The sequence below is a fragment of the Stomoxys calcitrans genome, chromosome 3 (assembly GCF_963082655.1).
Source record: "Stomoxys calcitrans chromosome 3, idStoCalc2.1, whole genome shotgun sequence".
NCBI lineage: Eukaryota > Metazoa > Arthropoda > Insecta > Diptera > Muscidae > Stomoxys > Stomoxys calcitrans.
The window spans coordinates 47838000-47855312 of NC_081554.1; the positions used below are offsets into that span (position 1 = coordinate 47838000).

Below are 17313 nucleotides of genomic sequence, written 5' to 3' on the forward strand. Positions count from 1 at the left end.
AAGAAAATTTGAAAAAAAATAAATAAATAAAAAAAACATTGCAGTGAAAACAAAAATAAAAAATGCAAAGTTAATAAAAATTGTTGGTGCCTAAAGTTTACGACCTTGTGCGTTGTTTAATAAATTGAAAAAAAAAAATAAATAAAAATAGATACTTATCTTAGAAAACTAAAATGAGCATCAATAGTTTGTGAACATATCCATTTGCAAACACAATTATATAGGGAGTTGTTAGTTTCTTCTCTTTTACTCTCTATACCAAAATTAAACAAAATGATTTCAGTGTTATGAAAAAATTCTGTATTATTATATTCGACATTTGTTTTTTTTTACTAAAAATAGATCAATGCTGTTGTCTAAACATTTATTCGTATATTGTTCATATTTAAGAAAATAAACATTGACATTAGAAGACCACATTTTCATAGTCCCATAGGTAAAAACAAACAAAAATCTACCATTGGAAACGTAAAACATACCGAAAATTAATTTAACCAGTAAGGAAAGGCTAAAAACGGGCGCAGCCGACTGCATAATACCCAACACCACTGAGTCTACCTACTTCTTTTAAGTCTTGTCAGTCTTTGGTATACTTACTAAAATATCGAATAAAACAGCAAGACGTTTTTACAATAGGACTCAAATTTTGGCAGCCAAAGGTATAAAGGCAAATATCGGCTAAAAAATATATGTGGGAGCTACATATAAATCTAGGCAATCTGGTACCCGAGTAGGAGGCGTGGAGTCATGGGTTCGATTCCCACCAGAGGCCTTGGTTTGTTGCTAATGTGGTAACACAATGGACTTAAAATTGTCTAAGTGACTTTGCAAAGGTCTTCCACTCCTACCTAACCTAAACTTCACATAAGTCTACACCGATTTTTATGAAATTTTGCACACATATTGTCAAACAAAACGCCTCGTGGAAAATTTCGTACAGATCGGACCAAAATTGTGGCTTCTACAGTTTTAAAAGACAATATCGGGTGAAAGATAAATATGGGAGCTATATTTGAAACTGAACCGATTTTGTTCAAAATCAATAGCGTTCGTCCTTAGACCAAAGAAGTGACATGTGCAAACTTTTGTGATAATCGGATAATAAAAGCGAGAATACAAGGGCAGACAGACGGACATCTGATGAAATATTGCTCACATATTGGGACGTCAAAAAAATTTTCTGCTGCCAAATTTGGCCATATCGGATGAAAGATATATATAGGAACTATATCTAAATCTGAACCGATTTAAATGAAATTTATTTTGCATATATTGGAACGTCAAAACAAACACTTCATAATAAATTTGGTAAAGAACGGACCAAAATTGTGGCTTTTACAGCCTAAAAAGACCATATCGAATGAAAGATATATATGGGAACTATATCTCAATCTGAACTGATTTTGAAGAAATTTTACACACATATTAGAATGTAAAAAAAAAACACTACGCGCCAAATTTGGTGAAATTCAGACCAAGATTGGGGCTTTTACTGCTTTAAAAGGGCATATCGAATGAAAGATATATATGGGAGCTATATCTAAATCCGAACCGATTTTTTTGCAAAATCAATATAGTTCGTCCTAGGACCAAAAGAGTGACTTGTGCAAGATTTTATGAAAGGCGGACAACAAATGCGACCTTGATTACAAGAATACGTGGACAGACAGACAGACGGACATAGATAAATCGAATCAGGGCCCGATTTTTATAAAGTTCAGAGGAGAACAAGGTGGATTTATTAAGATGGTCTCACGCGAACAACCGGCCAGTTTCACGGTATTAAGATGTCAGTTCTGTGTTTACATTCTCTGCAAACTACCCCATTTTATTACACGTTCTCTTTGTTTGAGTTTCTCTTTCTCTCATTTAACTTTCACACGTGCGCAAACGAGGGCAAGTTTCTTTGGTTATGTTGAAAACAATACCAATTTTGAAATCATATCTAGTTGACGAGATGGCGCATTGCACTATATGATTTGTGGTTGTTAAACAAATGAGACCACCTTTAATTGTTTCTCCATTGGAGGAGAAGTAAGCGGCATCATTTAAGCAGAACGTTGAAGGCTCGTCGTAAAACTTTATCAAAATTTATTTTTTTGAAAAATTTTACATTTATTGTTCCTTAATTTTTCGATTTATTTGCGTAAAATTTTATGGAAATAAATGTCATTTAAAACCAATTGACCGACACAGACAATATCCTGTTGGAATCATAAAACAAGTTCAAATTAAAAAGAGAGCAACAGAAAAAAAGTCATCAAAATACTAAAGCTGGTTCGGTCTGAAAATAGTGTGTTGGTAAGCCGTACAAAATTCAGCAGTACAAAATTCAGATGCCACCGCCGATGGGTCAATTCAGTAGCGGCGTCGATTTTCAAAAAAAAAAGAGTTATCTTTACCAATTTAACAGTAACTGAAAAATTGTTGTAATTTTCGAGTTTGAACAAATGTGGGATTGCCCCCCTCCCCCGAAATAAAATCCTGGTTAAGTCCCTGATGGGAGCTATATCTGGTTATAGACCGATCTGGGCCTTACTCGGCACAGTTGTTGAGAACACTATGTGTAAAATTTCAGCCCAATCGGACAAAAATTGCGGCTTCCAGGGGCTCATGAAGTCAAATTGGGAGATCGGATTATATGGGAACTACAATATATCAAGTTATGAACCAAATTGGACCATACTTAACACAGTTATGGAAAGTCATAACAAAACACTATGTGCAAAATTCAGCTAAATCGGATGAAAATTGAGGCTTCCAGGGGCTCAAGAAGTCAAATCGGGAGATCGGTTTATATGGGAGCTATATCAGGTTATAGACCGGTTTAGACGGTGCTTGGCATAGTTGTTGGAAGTCATAGCAGAACATTGCTTGCAAAATTTTAGCCGAATTTGACAAAAATTGAGGCTTCCAAACGCTCAAGAAGTCAAATCGGGAGATCGGTTTAAATGGGAACTATATCAGGATATAGACCGATTTGGACCGTACTTCGCACAGTTTTTGGCAGTCATAACAGAATACTATGTGCAATATTTCAGCCAAGTCGGATGAAAATTGAGGCTTCCAGGGGCTCAAAAAGTCAAATCGGTAGATTGGTTTATATTGCAGCTTTATCAGGTTATAGACCAATTTAAACGGTACTTGGCGTAGTTGTTGGAAGTCATAATGGAACACCACATGCAAATTCCAGCACAATCGGACAAAAATTGCGGCTTTCAGGGGCTCAAGAAGTCAAATGGGGAAATCGCTGTATATGGGAGCTACATCCAAATCTGAACCGATATGGCCCATTTAGCAATCCCCAACGACCAACATCAATATTAAGTATCTGTGCAAAATATCAAACGGCTAGCTTTACGCGTTCGACCTGTATCGTGATTTCGACAGACGGATGGGCGGACGGACATGGCTAGATCGACTCAGGATGTCGAGACGATCAAGAATAAATATACTTTATGAGGTCCTAGATCAATATTTCGAGGTGTTACAAACGGAATGACTAAATTAGTATACCCCTATCTTATGGTGGTGGTTATAAAAATTCAACTCCCAAAAGTTTAATAATTTTTAACTTTGACGACTAAAAACACTACTTCTCGCGTGGCAATAACGAATGAAGCTCGCTTTCAATCATCAAAGATAAACATTTGTTAACTTTTCCGCGTTTGGTTATGTTTTTGCGCTCATTCTGTTTTCAGCGCAATAACAACCAGGACGGTAAGGTCATGAAGAGACTTGGAGTGTTAGAAGGAGATAAACGCCTTCTTTTGAGGATGGCACAATCCGCATCCTTTGGGTGCCGGGTCATAGCGGATTAAGGGGAATGAAAGAGCAGACGATTTGGCAGTGAAGGCGAGAGGACTGTCGTCAATAAACTTGGTTAACCCGAAGCCTTTCGGGTCGACGCAGTCCGAGTTAGAAGCGTGGGAACAGCCAAACGGTCGGTAGGGCGACGAAAATCCAATGGGAAGATCCGGATCGTGAGAAAAAGAGGCTATTACCGAAAGAAAGTAAGAAGGAGGTCAGCATGGCTTTTGGTATCCTAACGGGACACATGGAACTACGTACTCTACCATGATTAGAGTTGAAGCATTTCGTTGCTAGGCTTTCGCGGCCAACAGCGACACCGACACTTAAGGATTTTGTAAATAGCACGGAATTCCTGGCAAAGAAATTCTGTTTCAAGGTTACCTTTTAGCATTTAGAGCGTACATCAATCCGATTTCTGGCGTAAATGCATGCTCATACTGACAGGGGGCGGATTATCATCCACTTTTCAATCTAACCTAACCTACAATAAAAATTTAACACACTTGTTTGTTGCAAACGCTTTATTTTTTTTTTATTTTTCGTGTACGTACGTTCTGTGTACATATGTATGTACAAGAGGAAACCACATACTACAGACAATACATTTTCGTGACAACAAATTTTATCAATGCAGTAATTTTATCAATTATGACTGATACTGCAATCCAAAATTGAACAGTTGAGTCATCGAAAATATTGTTATCTATCGCCAAAAATCACAGCAAAGTTTTCTTCATTTTGTTAAAACTATATAAGGGAAATTTCTCATATGATTAAATTTTTATACCACTCACCATAGAATGGGATATATTCTGACCTTGTCATTTTATTTTTGAATACATTGCAATATTGATCGACATATTGTTGTGCGCCATAGGTGTCCAATTTAAGGTCTTGGTCTGGCGTTGGGGACTTCTAAAGTAGGGTCATGGTATTAGGTCTGAAGAGCAAAACCTAGAAATGGTTTTAAGATTTCACGTCAAACTTTGTTTGAGCCATTTCCATATAGCCTTAACCGAAGACCATGGGTACCCATATCTCAGAAATGGAATAAATGTACATATAAGAAATGGGTGAATCGATTTATACGAAATTTTGTTTGTACCTTAATCACATATTGTATATTCAAACTTTAGATCAAGTATTGGGTTGCCCAAAAAGTAATTGCGGATTTTTTAAAAGAAAGTAAATGCATTTTTAATAAAACTTAGAATGAACTTTAATCAAATATACTTTTTTTACTCTTTTTTCTAAAGCAAGCTAAAAGTAACAGCTGATAACTGACAGAAGAAAGAATGCAATTACAGAGTCACAAGCTGTGAAAAAATTTGTCAACGCCGACTATATGAAAAATCCGCAATTACTTTTTGGGCAACCCAATACCTAAGGGGAATGCCCCACACCAAACCCCCCTCCCCAAATTTCCATTACACCTTTTGGGTATTTAATGTAAGGTATTGAAGAATATAGTAAAAATGTTATACTAAAAACAAGTAAAAGCGTACTAAGTTCGGTCAATCTGAATCTTATATACCCTCCACCATGGATAGCATTTGTCAAGTTCTTTGCCCGCTATATCTTTATTGGCAAACAAAAGAAAATGGACAACAATTTCTAGGATTTTGAAGCTGTATCAGGATATAGACCGATTGGGCTTGATTGTCAGAGTCCATAGTAGATTTCATTACGCAAAATGTCACCCAAATCGTATATGAATTACGCCCTATTGCAAATTACAAATTTTGCCCATGAAAATTCCATTTAGGAATAGGGGCAAACTTCCCATATATCAATGAGTGCTGTTTAAGTTTAAGCCCAAAGATAAAGGACCTCCTTTTCATAGCCGAGTCCCTAACGGCGTGCCGCAACATTTTGTGGAGAAGTTTATCCCTGGCTGCCATATCAAGTGGTACAGTACCTCACAAATGTCGTCAGCATTAGCAGGGGATAACCACCGCTGAAAATTTTTTTTGATGTTCTCGCCAGGATTCGAACCCAGGCGTTCCGCGTCATAGGCAGCATGTCTGCCTCTTCGCTACCCCCTATAAGGTCTGAAAAAGGAAAATCGTGAGATCGGTTTATTTGGCAGCTATATCAGGTTATGGACGGATTCAGAGCATGTTTGACACGTATGAAGGTCATAGGAGAGTTGCGCTGCAAAACATCAGTCAAGCGTTGCGACCTCTAGGGGCTAATGAATTCCATTCGGAAGGTCAGTTTATGTGGGAGCTATATTAGGTCGGAGGTCGCAGGAGTAATCATCGTGCAAGATTTCAGCCAAATCTAATAAAAATTGCGCTCTCTAGAGACTCCAGAAGTACTCCTGATCGGTTTATTTGGTAGGTATATCTAAACTCAAAAAAACTGAACCGATTTTCATGAAATTTTTACAGATGGTTGAGTTTGAGCGCCCGGTGAAAATAGTGTGCTACATTTTTTTATATCCGTAGGGGGCGGACCCTCCCCTTACCATCATTTTCAAAAACGGCAGATCTCGGAAATACGTGGACCGATTTGAGCGAAATTTTGTATGCCATCTTATGGTAACCAAAAAACACGAAATTGGTATAAAATGTTGGGGTCGAATAACCGGACATGTTTACCGATTGGGACAATATGGGTATCAAATAAAAGGTATTTAAAGGAGAGTACCAACTTAGTATATGAACTTCGCCCAAAGTGTTCGGAGCCTGTTGCGAGCTACCGGGCGCGTCCACATGTTGCGGATAGTTGAATGCTACATACAGAGTAGCTGCAACGGCAGACGTGGACAATCAGCAGAGTCTCATCGAGTGGAGAGACCGGACGGCCCTCTCCTTCCAATAAAAACAATACAAAACTGTCATGTAGGACGACCGAGAATATATTGCACTCAAATGAAAGAATGTGTCAGAGTGCATTCCCCCTCCCCCTAACTTACCGAAAAAAGTAATTAAAAACAACTACGAATGTGCTAAGTTCGGCCGGGCCGAATCTCATATACAATGGATCGCATTGTCAGGTTCTTTGCGCAGTATCTCTTTTTAGGCAAACAAAGAATAATGAATAAGAACTGTTATGCTTTTGGATCTATATCAAGTTATAGTCCGATTCAGACCATAAATGAATTGAATACTGAACGTTGTAGAAGTCATTGTGTAATATTTTAGTCCATTCGGATAAGAAATGCGCCTTGTAGGGGCTCAACAAGCAAACTCGGGAGATCAATTTATATGGGAGCTGTATTAGGCTATAGATCGTTTCAGACCATATTGGACACATTTGTTGTAGGTCATGGGAAAAGCCGTGGTTCAAAATTTCTGCCAAATCGGATGAGAATTGCGCTCTTTAGAGGCTCAAGAAGTCAAGATCCCAGATCGGTTTATATGCCAGCTATACCAGAATATGAACCGATTTAGACCATACTTCGCACAGTTATTTGAAGTGATACCAAAATACCACGTGCAAAATTACAGTCAAATCGAATTAAAATTGCGCCCTATAGAGGCTAAAGAAGTCAAGACCCAAGATCGGTTTGTGGCCCATTTACAATCCCAACCCACCTACAGGAAGTATTTGTGCAAACTTTCAAGCATCTAGCTTTATTCCTTCGAAAGTTAGCGTGCTTTCGACCGACAAACGCACGGACGGACAGACGGACGGAAATGGCTAGATCGACATAAAATGTCAAGACGATCAAGAATATGTATATTTTATGGGGTCTGAGACGAATATTTCGAGGAGTTACAAAAAGAATGACGAAATTAGTATACCCCCATCCTATGGTGGAGGGTATAAAAAAACTTTTTGAATCATATTTATAAATAAATGGACAATGTCAAAGTATTCAATCGCACGCCTCTGACAGATAGCAACAATTGTCAAATAAATTATTCCCAGTTAGTATTCCCACATATGCCGACATTTACAGTTTATTAGAAAAACAATTTATTGAACGAAAAAAAATTCTTAAACTATAATACATCAATATGCCGTGTTGTTGTTGTTCCAAACGTAGCAAATTTGAGCGTCTGCCAGTCGAAGATGATTACTACGGCAAACCCGAATCGGATAACGAAGAGGTAAGTGCTTTTAAATTTTTATTTTACCAATACGGCACACCCCTAATTAGCATGTGGTTTTTAATTTTTAAATTGTTTGGGGTTGTACATATTTATTTGAATAATGGACCGGGATGAAAAACGTTCATATGAGAGGTAAACTATTTTATAGCAAATTTGTCTGTGGGGATAATTTTATTAAAATTTGACTTTAGAGAAAAACTTAATTTGAGTTGGAGTTTTCCGTCATTTCAATGGAGTTTTGTCTTATGGAGTTCATTTTATTGACATTTTATTTAAAAATAAATTCTTCTTTCGGAAAAAAATGTCTTTAGAAAATTATGTCGAAATTTTGCCTTCAGAAAAAATTTTAACAAAATGTTTACTTTATAGAAAACGGCATTGACATTTTGACTTTAGGGAAAATTTCTTTGAAATTTCGTCTTTAAGCCTTGTACTGACTTCATTCGCAGCGAAAATGCTTTTAAATTATTGCGAAATCCGACGTACTCTATTCTTTGGTAGAACACAAACCAAAGTCAAACATGAATACATAACAAAGACAACATCATAGAAACAGAGTTGATTGGTGTTCATTTCGTGAGCATTTAAATTGTATTGGCGCAGCGACATGTCGCTACTATTTTACTCATAGAATCACGATCGTAATTAAAAAAAGATATGGATTCAATTAAAAAACGATTGATTTAATTAATTTTTTCATCGAAAACATTTTTATTTTCAATTAAATTTTTAATTGAAAAAAATTTTTGTGATATTTTTTTTTTGGGCATTTTTCGTGCTTTGTTTCGCTGTCAAACATCTTCAGTTTGGTGTGTAATTTAACCATGAATCGTCTTTTTCAAACGAACAAAGCTTGTAAATTATTGAATTTTATTATTAAGATTATTTTATTATCTGATAAGAAAGTTCATCGCACGATTCTTCCATTTTATGGGCAGTTTAATCTACCCTCAGTAACGGCTATTCGGGCTATTGTGACAAAATTTCGAACAGGCTTACGTAGAGTGCGAATAGAAAACAGTTCGGCCGGGCCGAATCTCGGGAACCCACCACCATGGATTCTGCTAAAAATGTATACAAAATAAATTTAGCATACCTTAATTCTATAAACCAAACTTCTGTGAAACCAGCAAACATTAAAGATCCTAGAAACCGAACAAGGATGATCGAGAGACCGGTTTACATGGGAGCTATATCAGGCTTTAGATTTCGGTTGTACTTAGCAAAGTTGTTGGAAGTCGTAATAGATCATCGCATGCGAAATTTAAGCTACAATAATTCGGACAAAAATTGCGGCTTGTAAGGACTCAAGAAGTCAAACCCCGGTAGATCGGTTTATATGGGAGCTGTATCAGGTTATAGACCGATTTCGATTTTGATTTCAGCCAAATCGTACAAAAATTGCGGCTTATAAGGGCTCAAGAAGTCAAATCGGGCGATTGCTTTATATGGGAGCTATATCAGGTTATTGACCGATTGACCTGGGACTCAAGGAATCAAATCGGGAGATCGGTTTATATGGGAGCTATATCAGGTTATAGACCGATTTCGGTTTCAGCCAAATCGTAAAAAAATTGCGGCTTATAAGGGCTCAAGAAGTCAAATCGGGCGATTGCTTTATATGGGAGATTGCTATCAGGTTATTGACCGATTTAGACCGTTTTGGAAGTCATAACAGAACACTATGTGCAAAATTTCAGCCGAATCGGATAAAAATGGCGGCTTCCAGGGGCTCAAAAAGTAAAATCGGGAGATCGGTTTATATGGGGGCTATATATAAATTTGAACGAAATGGGTCATTTGCAGTCCCCAATGACCTACATTGATATTAAGTATCTGTGCAAAATTTCAAGCGGCTAGCTTTACGCGTTCGATCTCTATCGTGATTTCGACAGATGGACGGAGGGACGGACAGATCGACTCAAAATCTCAGAACGATCAAGAACATATATACTTTATGGGCTCGCAGATCAATATTTCGAGGTGTTACAAACGGAATTACTAGATTAGTATACCACCATCCTATGGTGGTGGGTATAAAAATATCGCAGCTGTATCGGCAAGAATTAATGATGACCATCTATTATGGATTCGTCGCCGTTCGCAGCAATTGGGCATCTGTTCCACAACAACGTGGAACATTTTGCGGAAGGATTTAGATGTGAAACCTTTCAAAATACAGTTGGTGGAAGAATTAAAGCCGAACGACCTATCGCAATGTAGAATTTTTGGTGAATGGGCTCATGGAAAGTTGGCCGAAGATCCACTTTTTTATAGAAAGAAATTGCGTTCACCGACGAAGCCAATTTTTGGCTCAATGGGTACGTAAATATGCAGCAATGTCGATTTTGGAGTGAAGATCAGTCATAAGCATTAGGTTAGGTTAGGTTTAAGTGGAAGTCTGCCATCGGACTCACTTAGACGTTTTCGCCCATTGTGATACCACAGGAACAGAAAAAGGAAGATGCCGGCAACCTTCAGTCTGTCAGCATGTTTTCCGATGAGACAGTGATCTGTCATGACGGACACAATGACTGAGACGTCTGTTCTAGCCAATGACATCAAAGCAGTAGACCTCTTCAAGTCTAGATAAGGTCACATAGTTTTGAACGCTCACAGCCCCCTCTTTGTGACTATCTCTCATTCGTTGTCCTTCGGGCCTGGTCCTTAGGCGAATATCCACAGATTCCAATTTCCCTGGAATGTATAGGGTAGTTCCTATTCTCGGAAGCTCATCCGCCTTACAATTCCCTGCAAGGATCTCCGCTTGGTACACACTGCAGTGGTCGGTTAACCTTTTCCATATGACAACTTCTAGGTTTTTAGAGTATACCCCAAAGCCCATCTGGTCGTTTGTTTAGCCAGAAGCATTGCAAGACATTGCACGGTCCGGTCAATTGGCAGCCTAGATCGGTCCTTTAGACTATTTTTTGTACAAGCCCGCTTCAGTAATATGACATCCTGACATCCATCCTATGGTGAAGGATATAATATCACCTTTTATTCTACTTGTTTTAGCTAAACTTGCTTCTTTAAAAGGCTTATAGGATTTATTTACTCCAAAATAATTGCTTTATATTTATCCAAAAACCCATACAACATTGAAATAGAGAATAGAATGAGTCTTGTTGCTACAAATTAAGTTTTGTTAGCCAATGTTTTGTAAAATATTATCGACTCTATTGTACACCAACTTAAGGTTTCACAAAAATTTTGTATGTCATGTTGCACCCACGAAAAACACTAACTTTTTTCCCCCAATATTTTTATCAATAAGTGTATACAGCAACAAATTAAGTTAAGAATGTCAGCCAGTTTTGGGAATATAATTGATAAGAGTTTATCGCTAAATTTTGGTGAAGAAGCTACATATGTAATATCAAAAGAGTTGTCACCAAGTGTATTTAGAAATTAATCTATGGATATGATAAAACTTTGATATATCGCTAATAGGGTGGTGGTGTGAAAAAATTTCTATGAAATTTTCTCTAAAGACAAAATTTCTATGAAATTTTCTCTAAAGACAAAATTTCTATGAAATTTTCTCTAAAGACAAAATTTCTATGAAATTTTCTCTAAAGACAAAATTTCTATGAAATTTTCTCTAAAGACAAAATTTCTATGAAATTTTCTCTAAAGACAAAATTTCTATGAAATTTTCTCTAAAGACAAAATTTCTATGAAATTTTCTCTAAAGACAAAATTCCTATGAAATTTTCTCTAAAGACAAAATTTCTATGAAATTTTCTCTAAAGACAAAATTTCTATGAAATTTTCTCTAAAGACAAAATTTCTATGAAATTTTCTCTAAGGACAAAATTTCTATGAAATTTCTATGAAATTTTCTCTAAAGACAAAATTTCTAGGAATTTTTTTCTAAAGTTAAAATTTCTATGAAATTTTTTCTGAAGACAAAATTTCTATGAAATTTTCTTTTGAGATTTGAAAATATTAACATTTGCTAGGAAAATATGCCCATCGGTGGCAATCATTTTGCTGAAGATAACGGAATTTGATTAAATCCTTGCCAAAATCGAAATGTTAACTTAACATATCCATTGATAAGAAAGCAAGTGGGGAATGAAATGAATATGAAACACTAAAAACCGCATAACAAACAGTATTAGGGTTGAGCATAGACAAACAATAGCAACCAATACCACCACTTTAACATACCACCACAGCATATTGTGGTACCAATGCCGACAACAGCGCACACGTTTATTAGCTCAAATAATACACCGAATGTATTGACAACAATGTAGAAATGGTGGGAATGAATGAAAATATGTTTAAAAGAAATGTTAGTCAAACGCATATAGTCGAACGGATAAAGCGCTCAAAGCTACGGGTACCTGAGTCGAGCCATCGCAGCAGTCAATTCCTTTTTATTTTTTGAAATTCAGAAATATGCACATGTGACGAGAAGAGTTGAGAGTAATCAAATAGAAATGATTTCAACAAGAAAATGTACGAATGCCTAAGAATAACCATATGTGCGAAATAGATATTGAAATTGTTGAGTGATGCCAACAGTGTAAAATATGATGAAATTAAACTATTTTTGTTGTGAAAACGAGTTATGTGTGCGCAATTAAATAACACACTCCACGGTTAAGTGTCTATTTTGTAAAGTTTTGCATCAGCTGTTCAGCTTGAAAGTCGCAAATGTAAATCTACAATACATAATCAAAACACACCCATACAACAATATTGTCTTCAAGATTCAATGAGAGCAAATCTCAGAGAGCAAAATGCCATCTAACATCATAGAACATTCAATAGTAAATTCTATACAGAACTTACAGTACACGGCTGATATATTGAAGAGCTCGTTATTATTGATTTGGCATTATGAAATGTAAAACATCAAAAAATTTCAAAAATAATTATGAATCCGCAGAATCTCTTCAAAAAACGCATTAAATATTTTTTTATTATTAAATTCAAATCAAAATGATTTTTTGAGAAAACTTAAAATTCATACAATCGGATATTATCCGGCGGCAAAACATAGGGTAATCTGTTTCTATTACAAATAGAAAAACAAAAAACACTTTTTTTATAGTTTGGCAGAAAATTTGTTTTTTGCTTTGTATTCCAACAACTTTTCCTAGTGTGGTTTATATCGGTATATAACCTGATATAGCTGCCATATAAACCGATCTCCCAGTTTGACCTTTTGAGCCTCTGGAGGGCGCAATTATTACTGAAAATTTGGAGGTGGTGTTTTTCTATTTGAAAAAGTCATTCAAAGAACTTGACAAATGCGATACATAGCGGAGGGTATATAAGATTCGGCCCGGCCGAACTTGAACGCTTTTACTTGTTCCGACTGACTTTAAAAACAAGGGTTTTTTTCAAGTTCTTTGGACACTTTTCTTTAGGAAAGAAACTAAAAAAAAATAATGGGAGGTCATAACAAGGTATCTCCATGGGTTTGTTGCATGCTTGGATAAAAATTGGGCCCTCTAGAGGCTCAAGCACTATATTCGGGAGTTGGGTTTATATGGGAGCTATACCAGGTTTTGGACCGATTGAGATCATACTTAAGAAATCTTTTGGAGGTTATACGAAAAGTCATCGTGCAATATTTCAGACAAATCAAATTGTGCTCTCTAGAGGCTCAAGAAATCAATCCGGGAGATCAGTTTATATGCGAGCTTTATAAGGTTTTTGCCCGATTGGGACCATAATTGGTACGTCTGTTGGAGTCAAGTCATAGAGCAAATTTCCAACTGAATCCCATAAGAATTGCGCTCCCTAAAGGCTCTGGAAGTAAAATCAGGAGATCGGTTTATATGGGAGTTATATCTAAACGTGGACTGATTTGGCCCATTAAATCTCAGCCGACCTACATTTATAAGGTCAGGCGCTTGGCTTTACTCTTTCGAAAGTTAGCGTGCTTTCAATGTACAGACGGACATGTCTAGTTCTTACACGAATATTTGAAAGTTTTACAAACGGAATAGCGAAATTAGTACACCCCCATCCTATGGTGGAGGGTATACAAACAAGAAACTGAGAGAACTCCACGTGGAGCGATGGCATCTTTGGTTTGAACACCTTTTTCGTCTTCTTGTAAGCCCAAAAGGGTAACCGATATACCTCTTCGGAAAAACTATGTGATCTTAAAAAGCGTTTATTTTACTTTTTACTTTAATTGGCCATGAGAGAACTCTGTTCCACTAGCCGAAATCAGAACAGATTTCCAAGCGACTCGATATTCTGCGCTTTGTCTCCAAAGTGTGACTCCTAATTGCGACTGGATCTTTTCATAGGAGTTTCGGTCTTTCTCTTTTGCGAGTAATGCAATGTTAGCCTGCAAAGAACTTCTTCTTTTGGATCTTCTTCTTTTTTCTCACAACATGATCTTGCCAAAGCATTGTATTGTTTACCTTTAACTATGCTTAAGTCGTCAAACAGCTCATACAGTTCGTGGTTCCTAAGACACTCTCTCAAACTGCCTCCAAGTATAGGGATTTCAAACTCCGACATGGTGCGTGATATAACATTGAAGGTATAGTGCTATCGAAAGTGGCTTTGTAGTGGACAAAGGGATGGTAAGTGCCGACCTATCCTTCGCAGGTTTTTCCAAGATTTGGGCAGTGTACATTTGTGATCTTTGGTGGATTTATCAGGTATAAACCTCAATTATCTCTATTGACTTAATTATCCCATTGACTTTAGATTTTAATGTCACAGTGTATGGGGATTATTTTGTATGCGATGGAAGGGAGACTAATTATTCCTTTGTAGGTGCCACATACTCTCTTGTGTAGGAGACATAGTATGGCGGGTTTCCAATCATCGTGTATTCATTATTCTAGCTAGATTGAGCAGACGAACTGATGAATAAGCTTTATAAGCTTTTAGGCTTCCTGCTTAACAAGTTCATCTGGCAAAAAAGTTCATCGGCTCCTGCTGCCTTGTAGTAGTTTTCAGTTGGTCCCATGGCTAAATTATTTAATGGTTGTCTAAAGCTGTTAAAAGCCGGCCAGAACATTCCATAAGGGACCGGGGAAAACAAGGGAGGCCACCATAGGACAGAGAAAAGCCTATGGGTTCCAATTCTGCCAAGAACATCAGAGAAAAAATTATCAGCGGTGGTTATCCGTACCAAATGCTGACAACATTTGTAAGGTACTATGCCATGTATAAACTTCTCCCCAAAGAGATGTCGCACAGCAGCACGCAATTTGTCCTCGGCTATAAAAAGGAGAATCTTATCATTGAGCTCAACTTGAATAGGACAATAGTACTCATTGATATGTGAGAAGTTTGCCCCTGTAAGCATCAATCCATTGTCGGACGTTATCTTGTGGAGGCTAACTTGGCGAACGTCGAACCAAAGATATTCACCTTTCCTTTCTTAACATTTAGATCTCCTAGAACGATTTTGATGTCATGTGCAGGGCAGCGTTCATATGTTCTCTCTAGGGCCTCCTTTTTATATCAGTGTCCGAACTGCGTGCCGCAGTACGACACTCGTTACAAACCAGAAGCTAAAAGAGATGTTGTTGTTGTAACCATATTTGAATGTGGAGATGGCGGTCCCCGTCAAGCTCCATATGTGAGCAAGCTCCACCCGTTCCATAGGATCAAGATATATTTATTTACAGGTAGGAGTAGTTGCCCAATAACAAAATATTGAGTGCACTATCTGTCAAAATCAGTGATTAGGGGTATTATGTTTTCATTTTTCGATGTTTCTTAACACACACAACCAAGGCTTGTTGACAGATAGTGCACATGGCGAGATAAAAAATGTTCTCAGCTGTTTGCTGTATGCTAACTGGTCATTATGTCATGCATTCTCATATCGAGCATCATAGGCACTCAGTATTTTACGCAAGAGCCGGTAGCGGCCGGCCTCTCACTGAGAATCTCCACTCGATACCACTGATTGCCCGCGACAGCAGTTGCAGAGACCCCATATATAGATCATCCCACAATCTGTGGACGCGCCCGGTGGCTCTCAGTTGAGCTTCTCGTAACACCACTCAAATCTGAACACCACACAAATCGGAACTTAGAGTTTCAACCCGTGTGGTGTTCCTAGTCATTTCGTGTCGGGATGAAAGAAATCCCCTTGTGATTTTCCTTTAGTCACGAATTTTCTAATAAAATCTTTTGCCTCGTAACCAATTCAACAGTAGAGAAACGATTCTTATATCATCCAGAGGGAAAAGAAAATTTTAAGTGACAAAATCCTTAACTGTTTTCAATACCACTCCCCTAAGTTGGTTCATGTCTGGTATTGTGTCTCCACCTAAGTGACGGTATCTGTTAGACGTGAAAGCCGGCCAATAAGAAAGGAAATGCTCCAACGTCTTATAATCTTCTCCGCATACCCTACACATGCTATCACTTGTCGCACCGATTTTACATAAGAGAGTTCGTAGTCTTGTGTCCTGTTATGATACCAACATCTATACTGACCTCCTTCTTACTTCCTTTTAGAAATAGCCTCGGCTTCTTACGATCTGGACCCCTTCCATAGGATTTACGCCGCCCTACCAGATCAGTTTCGCTGTTCCACAGTGTTGCATGCGCATTTCTCGCCCACGCCCTTAACTCGGACTGGGTCGACCCAAAAGGCTTCGGGTTAACCAAGTTTATTGACGGCAGTCCTCTGCCCTTCACCGCCAAATCATCTGTCGTTTCATTCCCCTTTACTACGTTATGGCACGGCACCCAAACAATGCCGAATTTGCCATCCTCAGAGAAGGCATTAATATCCTTTATACACTGCAAGACTGTTCGTGACCTTACCGTCCTGGTTGTTATTGCCCTTATGACAATTTTACTGTCCATAAAGATGTTCACACTCCACGTCCTCGCGTTAGCACAAAACCACTTCATGCATTCCCTGATCGCCCGCATCTCTGCCTGCAGAACCGTATTATGGTCAAGCAGTGTAAAACAGATCTCAATCCCTGGGTTCTTAATGTAGACCCCAAGGCCCACTCTGTCCTCTAGCTTTGATCCATTCGCGTAACATAATCTCCCAGATGACAATACTAGGATTCCGTCAATCTGAGACTGTGCCGCTGACAGCAGTTCGTCACACTCGACCCAAGGTTCATCTCAGGTATCCAATCGGAAACCTCTTCCATACCATACCACGATGGTATGAGCTGCTCCCATCCTCAATTTATTCTCCATCGCCTTAAGTCTCATAGCCGCAGTGGCTGCCGTACACTTTATCTGTATGTCAATGGGTCGGACATCTAGAATAGTCTCCAGCGCCTTAGTCAACGTGGTCCTCATCGCCCCGCCTATGCCAAGACAACATGTTCTCTGAACCTGTTGTATGGTTGTATCTCATAGCCGCAGTGGCTACCGTACACTTTATCTGTATGTCAATGGGTCGGACATCTAAAATAGTAATTTAGGGGGATTTCATTCGACTGACAACAAAAACAGCTGATTT

The 17313-nt window shown here is 37.9% G+C and overlaps 1 protein-coding gene and 1 long non-coding RNA gene across 5 annotated transcripts in view; one reads left to right on the forward strand and one right to left on the reverse strand.

Moving 5' to 3' along the window:
• Nucleotides 1–17313, reverse strand: part of LOC106082765 (uncharacterized) — a 95193-nt gene that overhangs the window by 30712 nt on the left and 47168 nt on the right. The gene's annotated exons all lie outside the window — the stretch shown is intronic.
• The window catches only part of LOC106082761 (galectin-4), a 53275-nt gene that overhangs the window by 7161 nt on the left and 28801 nt on the right, over nucleotides 1–17313 (forward strand). The window contains exon 1 of one of the 4 annotated variants that reach the window (XM_013245488.2): nucleotides 7697–7874. The exons of 1 other annotated variant lie outside the window; for it this stretch is intronic. In XM_013245488.2, the coding sequence (XP_013100942.2) occupies nucleotides 7782–7874 (93 nt within the window). In that variant the 5' untranslated portion in view covers nucleotides 7697–7781. Of the gene's footprint in view, nucleotides 1–7696; nucleotides 7875–12208; nucleotides 12548–17313 lie in introns of those variants that run through there. 2 more of the 4 variants (XM_013245485.2, XM_013245486.2) reach the window with 2 other exon arrangements.